Below are 15,502 nucleotides of genomic sequence, written 5' to 3' on the forward strand. Positions count from 1 at the left end.
GTATCACCATTAATAATCTAATTTGTCTGCATATGACTGTACACAATATGTTTAAACACACAGCCTACAAATGCATCATCAAGCAGTGATTGGCCTATGAAATGACACATTTATTGAAAGTAAGGATTACATTGTTAAATTGGGGTTTATTCTATAACTTTGAAGTGAACTATGCTTTGATTATTCTGTGATTGATTTAAACTTCCTCTACAATGCACGGGTGGAGCACGACTGGCTCAGTGGTCAGAGGCGTTAGACCAGTAAACAAAAGGTCACTGATTCAAATCCCTCTGTGGTCTCATGATGTTATGTGTTGTGCAAATTATAGTCAAGGAATACTTTCTCTACATTTTCTAAGTCCACCCAGCTGAAATTGAGTACCAGCTTACGCTGGGAGTTTACTTGCAATGGACTGGTGACCCATTCAGGGGGAGTCAATGACTCACATCCGCTTAGCACCACGCAAGCTGTGGATAAGCACCGGCTTAATGTGCCTTCATGCCATGGAGAATGATTTGACTTAACAACAGCGCACGGACTCAGGTCAGACTTAGGGGAAAGGAGAAACTATATATGGCAAAGTCCGAAGACAGGGACTTTACACAGAGGTTTGCTATGACCGCTGTGACCATCATACTTTGTTCAAAGTCACTGCACATCCTTTACCCCAAAACACTCTGTGGGTGAAGTATGACCCAGATTGGGCCAAGAGAAAAGAAACTATATGCTCTGTACTAGTACGACATCGGACATCCAGATGGATGGAATGATGGATAGAAGGAATAATAGACTCATGACTATAAGGTACCTGTATATCGAGACCCTAATAATGGATAACAGAGAGAGAGAGAGAGAGAGAGAGAGAGAGAGAGAGAGAGAGAGAGAGAGAGAGAGAACTATATCTAGTAAAGTCCTGTCTTTGGTGGTTGATATGAAGGTCAGAACAACTCTCCCCAAAACATGTCACCACAGAGACACCAATTAAGAGACAACCTGCCCCCAATTCAGGACAACACCCACCGGTCAAGACGAACTTGACTCCAACATAAAGACCACTTGTCCCCTATGATATTCTTTTTAATTTTTTATGAATGTACTTTTGGCTTCCCCGAGAATAGAGTGCAAGGTTGTTTCAGCCTCATGTACTCAAGCCCACGCATCATTATTTTTTATTTTGTTACACTTCACAATAAATAATGGTATTGAAGCAAACACACCCTTCATGCCCCCCCCCCCCCCAACCAATTAAATACGGGAAGTACCCAATTTTTCATGCCAAAACACCAATTTTGTGGAACTAAATCATTTCATGCCTCAACTATGACATCAATCAGGTATATGGACTTTACTTTTGATATAAATAAATTGTATATGGTTTTAATTATCTTTCAGCCTTCTACACATGTTAACGTTCTAAATTCAATTTTCACTTGTTGGCAGAAAATTCTTTTAATATATCACAAATAATCATGTGGCTGACATACTCAGAGACTTCTACAATGTTTCAATAACAGTTTCCACATGATCCCCAACACAGGACAGACAGAGGGGGGAATAAAAGAAATAGGTCATCTATTTAGTCTGTCCCTGACATTTAAATCTATCACGTGACTTTAGGCAGGTAACCAGACCAGGAAGAGTAAATACCTGGAGCCGCAATGATAGACGTTTAAGGTAAATCAGTTTGTACCTATCGGAATAACAGATATATTCTACTTTGAATGGATAAAAAATAGTGAAAATATCTTTTTATTCATCAGACCAAGAAAGTGTTTTGATATTTATATTATAATTATGATATCAATTTTAACAATTACACTGTAAAAAACATGCAAGGACAGGAAAAGGTCAAAGTACAGTATATATACATGTATACTAAAGATAAATATGAATGATACACACAGGCGGTTTACTTTATAACAGAATAGGTATGTAGTCATAATAACAAACATTTAATTTCTTATAGGCACTAAAGCATTGGGGGTTTTAAGAGATAAATAATCATAGATATTTGATTTCAGGATCTAGTACTCCAGTAATTTACATCGTGTGCCTGACCATGTACCCTAGGACTTGGGCCCAGGATGTGTTACGGTGTCGTCTCTGTGAGACCCCGGGCCCCCCTATGTACTGTGACATTTGTCACATACATCTGTGTAAAGCATGTGTGGGGGAACATCTCTTGGATGATTCCAAAGAACACAAAGTGGTGCCATTTAAAAAGAGGGGATCTACTCCAAATTACCCTAAGTGTCCTAAACATTCCACAAAACAATGTGAACTTCACTGTGAACAATGTGACATTCCTATTTGCACAATCTGTATTTCTGGAGAACATTTAGGACATAAACCAGTCGACATTGTTAAACATATTGAAAGCAAAAAAGAACTTTTACAGAGAGAAATGCAAGAGTTAGAGAAATGCATTTATCCTAAATATCAACAGATTGCCTCTAATATCCCAGTTCAGAAAGCTGCTCTGAATGAAAACAGCCAGAAATTGACATCAGCAATGGACAAACATGGAGAGGCCTTGCACAGAGAAATAGACACCAGGATCCACAAACTGAAATCTGATCTCAATGAAATGGACACCAAACACCTGGCCGTCTTAAATAAACAGGAAGATGAAATCACACGCACCATTTCTGAAATCACACAGACCATTACTGATCTAAAGAAGTTAGTGGACTCCAATGATGTCAGCGGTGTCTCTGCCTACAAATCAAGGAATGCTGAATTCAGAAGATTGCCTCCTAAACTCACAGTGTCCTTACCAAGTTTTACCCCTCAGAAGATCAACAAAGAACAGCTTTATCAACAGTTTGGTTCTCTGTCAGCGTCATCTATCAAAACAGAAGAACAAGTCTACACCATGGATTCCCCCGGTGCGGAGTCCTCTCCCCCGGACAGACAGCTCATTGATGTACCCCGGATCATCACACAGATAAACACCGAGTATGGAGACTCTAATGGATTAGTCAGTGTGTCCTGTCTGAGGGATGAAGAACTATGGACGCGTGGTCTGGACAACAAGATGAGACTGTACAACCTGCAGGGAGAACTAGTGAAGTCAGTCCAAACCAAGTCAGGGAACTATCCATGGGACATAGCAGTGACAAGGAGTGGGGATCTAGTTTATACTGATTACTGTGATAGAACTGTGAACATAGTGAAGAATAAAAAGATAAAGACAGTGATCAGACTACGGGGGTGGAGACCTCACGGTGTCTGTAGTACCTCCTCTGGTGACCTCCTGGTTGTCATGGACAGTGATGATAAACAATCAAAAGTTGTGTGTTACTCTGGCTCCACAGAGAAACAAAGTATTCAGTACGACGACAAAGGACAACCTCTCTATTCATCTGGTGGATACATTAAATACATCAGTGAGAACAGGAACCTAGATATCTGTGTGTCAGACTTTGACGCCCATGCATTAGTGGTGGTCAATCAGGCCGGGAAACTCCGGTTTACCTACACTGGTCCTCCCTCTACTACCAAGGGATCATTTAGTCCAGTCGGCATCACAACAGACAGCCAGGGTCGGATCCTGACAGCAGACACTAACAACGACCGTATCCACATCCTGGATCAGGACGGACAGTTCCTCCGCTACATTGACAACTGTCATTTACAGTATCCACAGGGTTTATGTGTGGACACCAGAGACAACCTCTTTGTGGCTGAGAACATCACAGGTAAAGTGAAGAGAATCCAGTATTACATGTAAACAAACTGTGTGTATTACCAACAAATATGTAAACTGTGGGTATGTTTCATTGATATGAACTATATATAAATACAGTATATGTATCATATACAAACAAACCATGTGTATGTATTATATGTAAACAAAGTGTGTGTATAAATAACAGAAAATGTACATGTAAACAACATGGCTGTTTATATTACAGGTGAACAATCTCTATAATCATGATACTTTATACTTCATTGTATACTGATGCATGTAAGCAAATGAATATACTACTGTATATAGTAAACAGACTGTTAAATATTACATACAAATTAATTATGATTGTGAATTATGCTGATTTTTTTTGTTTAAAATAATAACTGCATATTTATAATTCTTATTATGCAAACTTTGTTTTAATAAATTTTTTAATAACCTCTTACTGCCGTTTCTTTGATTAAGTATTGATGAATTTAATTACCTGATTACTTACTTGTATTTCATCTGCAAATACACAATGTAGTCCTTCTGGTTACATCTAAAATGTTGTAGACACTTAGACCGTCACAGCAATACCTGCATATGAAATATGTTAATTAAAAAGCATAAAACACCTCTATGGCACTTCAGAAGTAAGAATTAGGAAGACATTATATATATAACACAACAAACAAGAGGCCCAAGGGCCCTAAAGTCCACCTGAATATGAGATAAAATCCACTAGAGGATTCACAGAATCGCAGCTTTCTTTTAGTTATTAAAACAAAATAGTATTTTTTTTAGAAACAAGATTACATGATTTATGGGATTACAAATGATTAAGAAGATAATGAAATTGGTATTCTAAAATATTCAAAATCTTTGATTTTATTCAATGGCTGGAGAAGGGAGAATTATGACCAATATGAGTAAGTTGACTTATTTTGTCATGAGGCAGGTTAATGTTCTTTTATTTCCAGCATGTAAATCATAAATTATTTAAATATATATATATGTATTTAAAAAAGAAAGAAACAGAACCACGCAACTAAAGGTTAAAAATTTTAATAGTTAGGTAAAATATCTTTATCTCATCTAAACCACCTGCTCAGTTTTTGTTGTTGCCCCCCCCCCCCCCACACGAATCTTTAATCGAAGGGTCATGCATTTTACACTTCTGGTTGATCCTCATACTGCACTTAGATGACCAGTCACCCCCCCCCCCCCCCCACAAAAAAAAATATTTTCATCCCACACAACACCAGCGACATTGACTCAGTAAAGTCATCAACAAAACCAAGAACTTAGTTTTCTGCAAGATGCTAGGTAGTATGATATAAAATTTCAATGATTTGCCATATGTTTACTATATTACAAAAAGAGTCCCACCATAACACCAGAACCACTGATTGAGAGGGTATAAATTTTCACAATTTTGGTACAGACTTCCTTCTCCATCTGTATTACCTACATAATTTGACTGCTAATACATGTACTTCAGTAGTAGAGAGGAAATTCCTCAAAGAATCCATATTTAGTATATGGACGCTAAAAACCAAACTTAACACAACCCCGGACCCAGCGGCCAAAAATTTACAATTTTCTTGTTGGCATCCATGCATATCATAACCATGTACACTGCTTAATGTTCGACAACATAGGGAATTTTTCAAAATTGAATTTATTTTGACAGTTTTTACCCAAATTATATGACACATTAACACATTAAATATAGTCAGGATAGGTAATCCTAGCTAGCAGGCTAAAAAACCCTGAAAATGCTTAAAATTAATGAGTACTAATGCACGAAGGACGACTGCACGACGATGAACGAAAACGCATCGCAATACATGTAGGTCACCCAAGTCACTCAGGTGACCTAATAAGGGAGGTTACTTATAATGCTTTTTACAATGATAATTATTCTGATTTTGTACAAGTACGAACCTCCACATGGTCACGATGGTTAGAATTATAACATCTCTCTGCCCCTCACAGGAAACCATACAGATGCAGCATATCCAAAGTTCTCACCCCTACAATATTCACTCTTGTTTTAATACATTGTTAGGGTTTAATACAGTTTTGTACATATAAGATAACTAGCCTGTTTGTGTTGTATTTGTATATAGTTTATCTCCTTATTATACTGTAAAATTCATTTATTTTACAATTTCTACAGATTAAAATTAAATAAACGTGTAAATCAATAACAATTGAAGCATTGCCATGGCATTGATGAATGCTTAAATGGTGAGGTACATTCTTGAGAATATTATTGATCAAATTTGTTTAAACAGTTATAAATCTATATAAATGAATACACACAGTTGTCCATGTTCCTGATACCTACACAAAGGTTTACCTGATCTGTTTTGTTTGAAACTTGGTAGGTTGGCACTTGTCTCTGTATTTAACAGGACCTGTTTAACGTATCTGTAGATTCATGTAGAAATGATATCCTTTAGAGGAAGAAAGAGTTTTAGAGTAACAAAATTTATTCAGTCATGTTAAATTGTCCCTGTATTCAATGTATCTGTAAATTTCTTGTAGAAATGACATCCTTTCGAAGAATAAAGAGTTTCAGACTTACAAAATTTATTCAGTCATGTTAAAATGTTATAATTGTCATTGAATTTTTTATTCATAATAAACATGGTGATTAGTTTTCACATCCCTGTCACACATTATAAACAAATAGCCCATTGAAATATTCGGAGCATATAAATATTTTTTGTTTAAATTTTTGCATTATTTAATTGTTTTGTATCTTACCAATATTATTAGTTTTTCATTTCACTCCTGCATGTTTTCTGAAAAAAATGTGATATATTAACGTGTTATATTTTAAAGAAATTTATTTTAAAACCACTGAATTCTTTGAGAAAAAATAAATTGTTACAAAACTTAGACATGACTAGACATCAATACTCTACAGTGAAACTGCATTTAGTTTGTGTACTGTATTCAGTAAGAATATATTTGGCATTGATAGCCTATTTACCACAGAAATGGGTTTCAAGGCAATAAATCTTCACATCAATAATATCGTCTGTTTTACTTTTACAAAAGTTGTATCTCGATCCCGATCGTTTTTCTGTGACGCTAAATTGGTACAAGAGACACAGCATATTAATGGCATTCATTAAAAGATTTCAATGATAAAGATTAAAATGCTCGTAATTCAAATAATAATAGATAAAAATCTCAGTATTATGATGCACATAAGTTCTTGCAAAATGTGATGGCACTTGGTCAAGGTCTTCCACACAGTTGTTTATTTTATTAAAGTTTATTTTATAAATGTTTATTTTATAAATGTTTTTCTGATTCCTGGTGGTTATTTAAAACGAACATTATATAATTATATTGGTGATTAATTTTTATTAGGAACTGAAACATATCTTTTTATCAAATAAACCTTTATCATGTAAAATAAATAAAAACAAGAAATCAGCTTGACGCAAGCGTCAAATGGGCCGCAAAAATATAATTGTTGTATGAATCATTGGTTGTTTACATAAAAACACACCACAAAGAAGAAAATAAAAGTTGGTTGTACTAATTTTTATGGTAAATTTAAATATTAATTTCAGCAACTTGTTTTGAAGTTTAACATTTTACTATTACCATAAAGAATCGAGTTCGTTATTGTAAGCATTTCTAACGGTAATTTTTTGATCATTGTCATAGTATGAAGTAATGGAAAACACATTGATTTGTATAATACAAAGTTCAACTCATCATTTTTCTCTAGGAGATTATGTATTTCAAACCATTTTTTTTGTTGCATTGTATTGAATGAAAACTTAATGCATTAATTTGCATGATTGCAAGGAACCACATGATAAAATAGAAATTAATTAGTTCAAATTTTCCAGTCAATTCAAATTTTCATTTCTGTCATATTTTTGCGTAAATAATTGATATGGATGTCATTTCATGATATTTTCTACCACAGTTTACATGGAAATATAAAAAATACACACACAAAGTCATTTTATTTGACACGGAACATAGAAATTCAAATATATCATTTATATAAAATTTAATGACATTCAGGTCTTCAGTATTTCAGGTCTTTAGTATGTCCCGCATACCGTAATTTTCCGAATAGACTATAGTCTCGATAAAAACGCGCCAAACACGACAATCTACTAAGTATGACCTATTTTTCATTTACGAGTAAAACAAAAAATATGTGATATTTTTTAAAAGGCATAAAACATATTTCAACATGCAAATTTACTTTTAATTCATAAAAATATCCATAATATTAAAAAAAAACTATCCCGCAGAAACGCAGTAACAATATTTAAATGTGTATCAAATAACGGGCCGCCGGAACAAATATATCATTTATATAAAATTTAATGACATTCAGGTCTTCAGTATTTCAGGTCTTTAGTATGTCCCGCATACCGTAATTTTCCGAATAGACTATAGTCTCGATAAAAACGCGCCAAACACGACAATCTACTAAGTATGACCTATTTTTCATTTACGAGTAAAACAAAAAATATGTGATATTTTTTAAAAGGCATAAAACATATTTCAACATGCAAATTTACTTTTAATTCATAAAAATATCCATAATATTAAAAAAAAACTATCCCGCAGAAACGCAGTAACTATATTTAAATGTGTATCAAATAACGGACCGCCTTCCGGCGGCCCGTAATGAAACGTCTAAAAAAAATCAACGCAGGCCGACTTTAATTTTTTTTGCGTAAAAACTACAACACCAAAAGTGCAAAATTTAACATTGTGCAATATACACCAACCCTAGTGTACCTGCAAATATCCTGGAAAATCTACCATCTGTTTTTATTTAGGGGTCCTCTTAAAATATGGGCACATTTACGATTGGGATATACGTTTATAGGAAGTTGCAATTTTTTGCACTTCAAATCAAAAAATGCTACAATACATAGACGTCGAAAGCAAATTGAAAGTGAGGGGGGGGGGGGGGGGGGGGGGGTTAGCCTTATCCGAAATCTTGACAAGACAAAAAAGCATAAAAAGAACAAAAACAAAAAAACACCGTCTCCTCCTATCCTCACGATTCTAATTCGGGGGTAAGGTTTAAATGATCGATTTATTCATTCTGTTTGATTATGTCTACAACATCAATTCCACCATCTGGTAATTAAATTGAGTCATCTCAAGATATCAAAAATTAATGCACGAAATTTGCAATTTATTTTGAGTGTATTGCAAACGTAGATTGGTACAATGAATTCATTCATTAGAAAATTAGAAAAATTAACCACAAGGAGAGAATATTTTTGTTTTCAAAATTTCTAAAGCTTACATTTTCTACTTTTTATTTTATGTCAATTCATCTAGAAAGCTTCATTTTATCATTACATCATAAAATCACGACGACAACACCCCTTCACCCCCCCCCCCCCCCATCAAATGACGCCACGGAAAAATAAAAAAATTCAGAACGAAAATTTTTTATGTATGTGTGTAAATATATAAAAAATATCAAAATAATTTCTGAAAAGGTGCAAATACATCGACTTTTACAGGAATCATCAAAAGCAACTATAAAGTTGGCCATCTTAAACCTTTTTCATTGCTGGATCCTCTGATTATTTCCTCCTCTATATCCTAAATAAATCTATTTTTAACCCCAAAAAACACTTTCTTGTCGATCTGGTTTTTGAAAACAATTTTTCTGTGTATTATAAATGAAATAAAAAGGTTTCGTTGTTTGTTGTTAAAGGTCCATTCAGATACATTTGTTTGTCATGGATAAATTAACGTATTGTAGTTGATGAACACAATTTTCTCTCCTCCTGTGGAACACAAATCTAAAAATAAGATATATTTCAGACAGCCAGGAACACGTCGTATTTAATTACAATAAAACACAAGCTGTCTTAAGATTATAATTAGAGTCTGTTATACATTGTAACATTTTTAATTTTTTAAATAAACAATAACCCTCTTATCATTAATGATTTGAAGAAAAAATCGTCCCAAGTTATTCAAAATGATATATTCGAAGAACATTTTACGGATATTCTTAGCGTGACATTGGCCTGTGTCCTGGATAAAGCATACTGTGTGTCCCATATGAAAAATATGGTGGCATATTGCTGACCCCTACATGCAAGATAAATTAAATCATGTCGACATAATTATCTTGCATGTTGACAAAATTTATATTGCATGTAGAGGCAGAACTAACCAAAGAAAAGGGATCGACAACAATCTAGGCTCGAAGAAAACTCATTTCACTGTCTACTTTTACAGACAGTTAAATAATACAGAGTTTTTTCATGTGTTAACTGTTAAAGACCTCATGTCATTATGAATATCAACGTCTAGTGAGTATTGTTTACAAGATCTTCATCCACATGTCAATGAATTTAGACACAAAGGGGAATAACCTAGGAATGTGAGGACAATGAATTTAGACACAAAGGGGAATAACCTAGGAATGTGAGGACAATGAATTTAGACACAAAGGGGAATAACCTAGGAATGTGAGGACAATGAATTTAGACACAAAGGGGAATAACCTAGGAATGTGAGGACATTGAACATGACCCGTTCATAAAGCAACCCTTCTCAAACACGTGCATTTTTCTGTAGTTTGTTTGACAAAGACGGTACTAAAAATCAAGGATACACGATTATTTAATTGACTTTCATCACTTATGTAATTTAATGCACTCCCATTACACATCCTATGCCTAGAAAAATCAATCAGTTTACCAAAACTATCGTCGGATGCTCAACATGATGATGTAGGATGAACGGCAAAATTTCTTCTCATATCTTGTAAAATGTGAAAAATATTAGGGTAAAATAACTGCCTACTGTTCTAGAGACCTTGGCCAAAGCTGACAATGGATACCCCTGGGTGTGCCCTTCCTGTACCCAGCATTCGGTAGCTCTTCATAGCATCATCCCTGGTAACCCCTACAGCCATAATCTGAGGACGGAAAACGATAGCTTTACGAGTCCCTGTAAATGTTTTTGTCTGAAGCTTACCTCTGGGATGACTTATAGATTAATGGGATACAGTTATCATAGTTGACCAGTGTCATCTGCCATTAAGAAATGGAATCATTCTTTGAGTATTATGAGGTGATCATTATGGCTCGAAGGGCTCGCCACAACCGTTTTGCGTAACAATACTCAAAGAAAGATTCTTTATTACTTATACATGTATCTAAATGATTTTTAGCAATTGTACGATCAAATATTATACCACATTGACATTTTTACGTTATAAGTATGCAGACCCCGCTTACAATTGTAAAGAATACGTCATTAGCGTCATTGATGAAATTATGGAACTATACATTACAAATTTAATTTGAATCGTTATCACAAAGACGCTGAAAAATGTTAGTATAAACTTTTAAATGCTTCATTTGGTGAAATTATTAAAGTGAGCGATCCTAATTTCTTAGCAAAAAACAAGATTGTTTCTTATTTTTATTAGATATCATTCAGGGATTGTAGATATAGTTTTGGTTACAATTAGTGTTTCCCAAGAAAGGAAAGCGTAAAATACTAGTATAAAAGCAAGTCGTTATAAATACTTAGTATGCGTTTCCGGATGTTCAATTATAGATTAAGGCAAAAAGTATTCTGAGCATGTTTTTTTTATGTTTTCATCTGCTATTACCGGAGTCATAAATAACATTTATTTCTCTGGCTATTGCGCAAATACTTTTGAAAACTTCGCGGCCAATTTGATTCTTTGCAGCAAAGTTATCGGGTATATTTAGCTGAGGTGGTATATATGGTTTAACTAGGTCATCTACTTAGTTTGTACCTGACATTTAAATCAATCACGTGACCCAATGCAGGTAACCATACCTGTAGAGGTAAATCGTTGGAGTCGCCACGTAGGAATTTATTTTAAAAGGTAATTTATGAATTACAGATGTTCCAAATTAATTCAATTAAGTTACGGTATTTTGATAATCATTCAAAGTTTTTTGATATAATCAAAACTTGTGACATGCCTCTCTAATTTAAAGCAACGAAGTGTAACAACAAGTAGTGACATGTAAACAGCTGGTAAAGGCGTTAGCATGCTATTCTAAATAAATACAAATAATAAACACAGTTTGGGTTAGGGATACACATACCATTATAGAACAGAGTCAAAAGTAATATACAAAAGCATTTTATTTTACCCATATTTTAATTAGGAATTTTAAAAGAAATAAAACCATAAATATTTTATTTCAGGATTAACCAAATTGACATAGAATACCTGACAATGCATTCACATCGCAGCGCGCAGGATGTGTTACGGTGTCGTCTTTGTGAGACCCCGGGACCCCCTATGTACTGTGACATTTGTCGCATGCATCTGTGTAAAGCCTGTGTGGGGGAACATCTCTCTGATGAATCAACAGAACACAAAGTTGTGTTATTCATGGCCAAGCGTTGGGCCCAGGATGTGTTACGGTGTCGTCTCTGTGAGACCCCGGGCCCCCCTATGTACTGTGACATTTGTCACATACATCTGTGTAAAGCCTGTGTGGGGGAACATCTCTCAGATCAATCCAAAGAACACAAAGTGCTGCCATTTGAACAGCGGGGATCTTCTCTTAATTACCCTAATTGTCATAAGCATTCTGCAATACAATGTGGACTTCACTGTGAACAATGTGACATTCCTATATGTTCACTCTGTGTTTCAGGAGAACATTCAGGGCACAAAGCAGTTGAAACTGTTAAACATTTTGAAAGCAAAAAAGAACTTTTAGAGAAAGTAATGCAAGAATTACAGATATCAATTTATCCTAAATACCAAGAGGTAGCATCTACCATTCCAATTCATAAAGCAAATATAAACAAAAACTCCTGGAAATTAATCACAGCTATCGACAAACATGGAGAAGCCTTGCACAGAGAAGTAGACACCGTTATACAGAAACTGAAATCTGATCTCAATGAAATGGACACCAAACACCTGGCAGTCCTAAATAAAAAGGAAAATGAAATTACAGGCACCATTGATGAAATCACACAGATCATTGCTGATCTGAAGAAGTTACTGCACTCCAATGATGTCAGTCTTGTCTCTGCCTACAAATCAAGGAATGCTGAATTCAGAAGATTGCCTCCTAAACTCACAGTTTCCTTACCAAGTTTTACCCCTCAAACGATTAACAAAGAACAGCTTTATCAACAGTTTGGTTCTCTGTCAGCGTTATCCATTAAAACGGAAGCTCAAGTTTACATCATGGATTTTCTGGGTATTATGTCCTCTGCCACAGACAATCTGCTAATTGATGCACCTCGCATCCTTACAGATATAAACATTGAGTATGATAGAAAGTCTACTACTAGTAGATTATGCAATGTGTTCTGTCTAAGTGATGAAGAGGTATGGACACGTGGCCAAGACTATAACATAAACCTCTACAACCTACAGGGAGAACTAGTGAAGTCAGTTCAAACCAAGTCAGGGAACACACCACGAGACATAGCAGTGACAAGGAGTGGGGATCTAGTTTATACTGATAGCAGAGATAGATCTGTGAACATAGTGAAGAATACACAGATAGAGACAGTGATCAATCTACGGGGATGGACACCTCTTAATGTCTGTAGTACTTCCTCTGGTGACCTCCTGGTTGTCGTGAACAGTGATGATGATAAACAAACAAAAGTTGTGCGTTACTCTGGCTCCACAGAGAAGCAAAGTATTCAGTACGACGACAAAGGACAACCTCTCTATTCATCTGGCGGTTACACAAAATACATCAGTGAGAATAGGAACCTAGATATCTGTGTGTCAGACAATGAAGCCCGTGCAGTAGTGGTGGTCAATCAGGCCGGGAAACTCCGGTTTACCTACACTGGCCATCCCCCTACTTCCAAGGAGTTTAATCCTTATGGTATCACAACAGACAGTCAGTGTCGGATCCTGACAACTGACTGCAAGAACCATCGAATCCACATCCTGAATCAGGACGGACAGTTCCTCCGCTACATTGACAACTGTCATTTACAGAATCCATGGGGTCTATGTGTGGACACTAGAGACAACCTCTTTGTGGCTGAATACATCAGGGGTAAAGTGAAGAGAATTCAGTATTCTATGTAAGCAAACAAAGTGTATGTGTTGCAAGTAAACGAAGTGCATGTATATATAACAAATAAACAGCATACATGTATGAATTACACGTAAACAACATTTACAAGCATTGATGTATTCATGTAGATATATGATATGTACAAACAAATGAATAAACTGTGTTTACAAGTTAGATTCGAATTGTGGAATTAATTTAACTTACTAACTAAAAAATCACGCAATGCATTGGAATTTATTACAATTCAATTCTTGTAAATAAATTCTTTGATATTTTTATGTGATTAAGAATTAATATGATTACACGATTCTTACTTATATTTAATATATCAATATTAGATTCGAGAATAATAGTAAAGTTATTACTTGTATTACCCTTACATACCCCAATGAACAACGAGGATCGAATTAGGGAGGGTAGATAGAGTGGGATTAATGTTTTTGATTCCGACATTTGTTTCACTAGGAAATGCATTCTTTGAACATTTTAAACATGCCTTCGAACACATTGTCACCCGTTTGTTTTAGACAGTAGATATTAAATATACGTTTTATACCGATAACAATGTTTACTTTAAACTTTTGACGTTTGATGTGTGAATTATTTCCTGATCGATTGAATCCAAGAGTACATCACAGCTAAAAAAATTAAAGCCTTCAATTGCAATCACTCTGCAAAACTCGGCTGATTCCGTCACCTTATAATTATGTCTTATGATACTATATAGTAAATATCGGAAAGCTGCGGTGATAGACATTCCATATAAAAAAAAAATGAAGTGTTTTTTTTCTATGAGGTGAACTGCGCTGCAATAACATAATCAATCGCTATTTTGCTTATTTCATGTGAATATGTTGAAAATTCAGAAAAATGTGTCAATATAACGATTAAGATGCTTTCTTTGGTGAAATTATAAAGTGAATAGTTCTTTCATCATGCCACTTATCTGTAATTTGTAAAAAGAAGAACATTTTTGGGCAACATTGCTCACTTATGCTGCAGTGCTGTAACTCTAGATGATTAATCATAAGGAAAACTTAAATCCCAATATCATATATCATATTCAGAGGACTGGATAGTCGTGGCCATTTTTAGCCTGCATTGATCTCCTTGTAAAAGAGAGTTCCATATCTAAATATAGGAAAATACCAAAATTTAAAAGGTGAAATGTTTTGATTTTTCCTTCATTTAAGGTCAGACGACACGTTCCTCGAGCATCTTTTTTGTATCTCCTCGTTATAAAGAGTTCCAGTAAAATTATTATTATTTAAAATCATTTTTAATTTGATTAAAATTTTATTTATATATAGATATATGCCTAGATGGCCAAGTGGTTAGAGCGGTGCCCATTCACTGCTAGAAGCGCAGGTTTCATAGGTCGTGAGTTCAAGCCCCGGCCCCGCTGAAGCTACAATATATAATATAGTGAATTTTCCTGTGCTGTACATTTTTTTTTGTATCAGCAATTCAAATGTATTTTCAAAAAATATAGGAGATTGCAAACTCTAGTATTTTGCAGAAATGCCTGGTAAGGTATCCTAATTTTTTGCAAGAAAGCTTGTCAAAGTAGTAGTAAATCAATACCAAATTCCTGGAAAAAGGAAAATTTAGGAACGTGTCGTCTGACCTTAATTAGAAAGTCCTGAACTATGTATGAAGCCATCTTGTATGGACAGAACCCTCTGTAGCCAACCTCAGTGAAAATTACTTTTGAAACGGAAATTAAAATTGTGGTAATCAT

General features: G+C 34.9%; 2 protein-coding genes across 3 annotated transcripts; both read left to right on the forward strand.

The window, feature by feature from the left end:
* Positions 1-1,620: 1,620 nt before the first annotated feature.
* On the forward strand, positions 1,621-4,146 carry LOC128164548 (tripartite motif-containing protein 3-like). Of its 2 annotated transcripts, none has more exons than XM_052828460.1 (2): positions 1,621-1,674; positions 2,022-4,146. In XM_052828460.1, the coding sequence occupies exon 2, from the start codon at positions 2,060-2,062 to the stop codon at positions 3,731-3,733; it is 1,674 nt and encodes a 557-aa protein (XP_052684420.1). In that variant the 5' UTR covers positions 1,621-1,674; positions 2,022-2,059; the 3' UTR covers positions 3,734-4,146. The 2 variants fall into 2 exon arrangements, with proteins under 2 accessions (XP_052684420.1, XP_052684419.1); XM_052828459.1 differs by lacking the exon at positions 1,621-1,674 and adding an exon at positions 1,797-1,928.
* Positions 4,147-11,510: 7,364 nt separating this feature from the next.
* LOC128164552 (E3 ubiquitin-protein ligase TRIM71-like) lies at positions 11,511-14,088 on the forward strand. Its single transcript, XM_052828466.1, has 2 exons — positions 11,511-11,573; positions 11,903-14,088. Exon 2 carries the CDS (start codon positions 11,934-11,936, stop codon positions 13,770-13,772), a length of 1,839 nt encoding a protein of 612 aa, XP_052684426.1. The 5' UTR covers positions 11,511-11,573; positions 11,903-11,933; the 3' UTR covers positions 13,773-14,088.
* Positions 14,089-15,502: the final 1,414 nt, after the last annotated feature.

This window comes from Crassostrea angulata, chromosome 10 (genome assembly GCF_025612915.1).
Source record: "Crassostrea angulata isolate pt1a10 chromosome 10, ASM2561291v2, whole genome shotgun sequence".
NCBI lineage: Eukaryota > Metazoa > Mollusca > Bivalvia > Ostreida > Ostreidae > Magallana > Magallana angulata.

Excerpts from the sequence above, each read along its gene's own strand:
- LOC128164548 (XM_052828459.1), top strand. The coding sequence starts at position 1,892 with ATGATACACACAGGCGGTTTACTTTATAACAGAATAG. Across the intron at positions 1,929-2,021 it reads TTTACTTTATAACAGAATAG|GATCTAGTACTCCAGTAATT; the intron begins GTATGTAGTCAT and ends ATTTGATTTCAG.
- LOC128164552 (XM_052828466.1), top strand. The coding sequence starts at position 11,934 with ATGCATTCACATCGCAGCGCGCAGGATGTGTTACGGTGTCGTCTTTGT.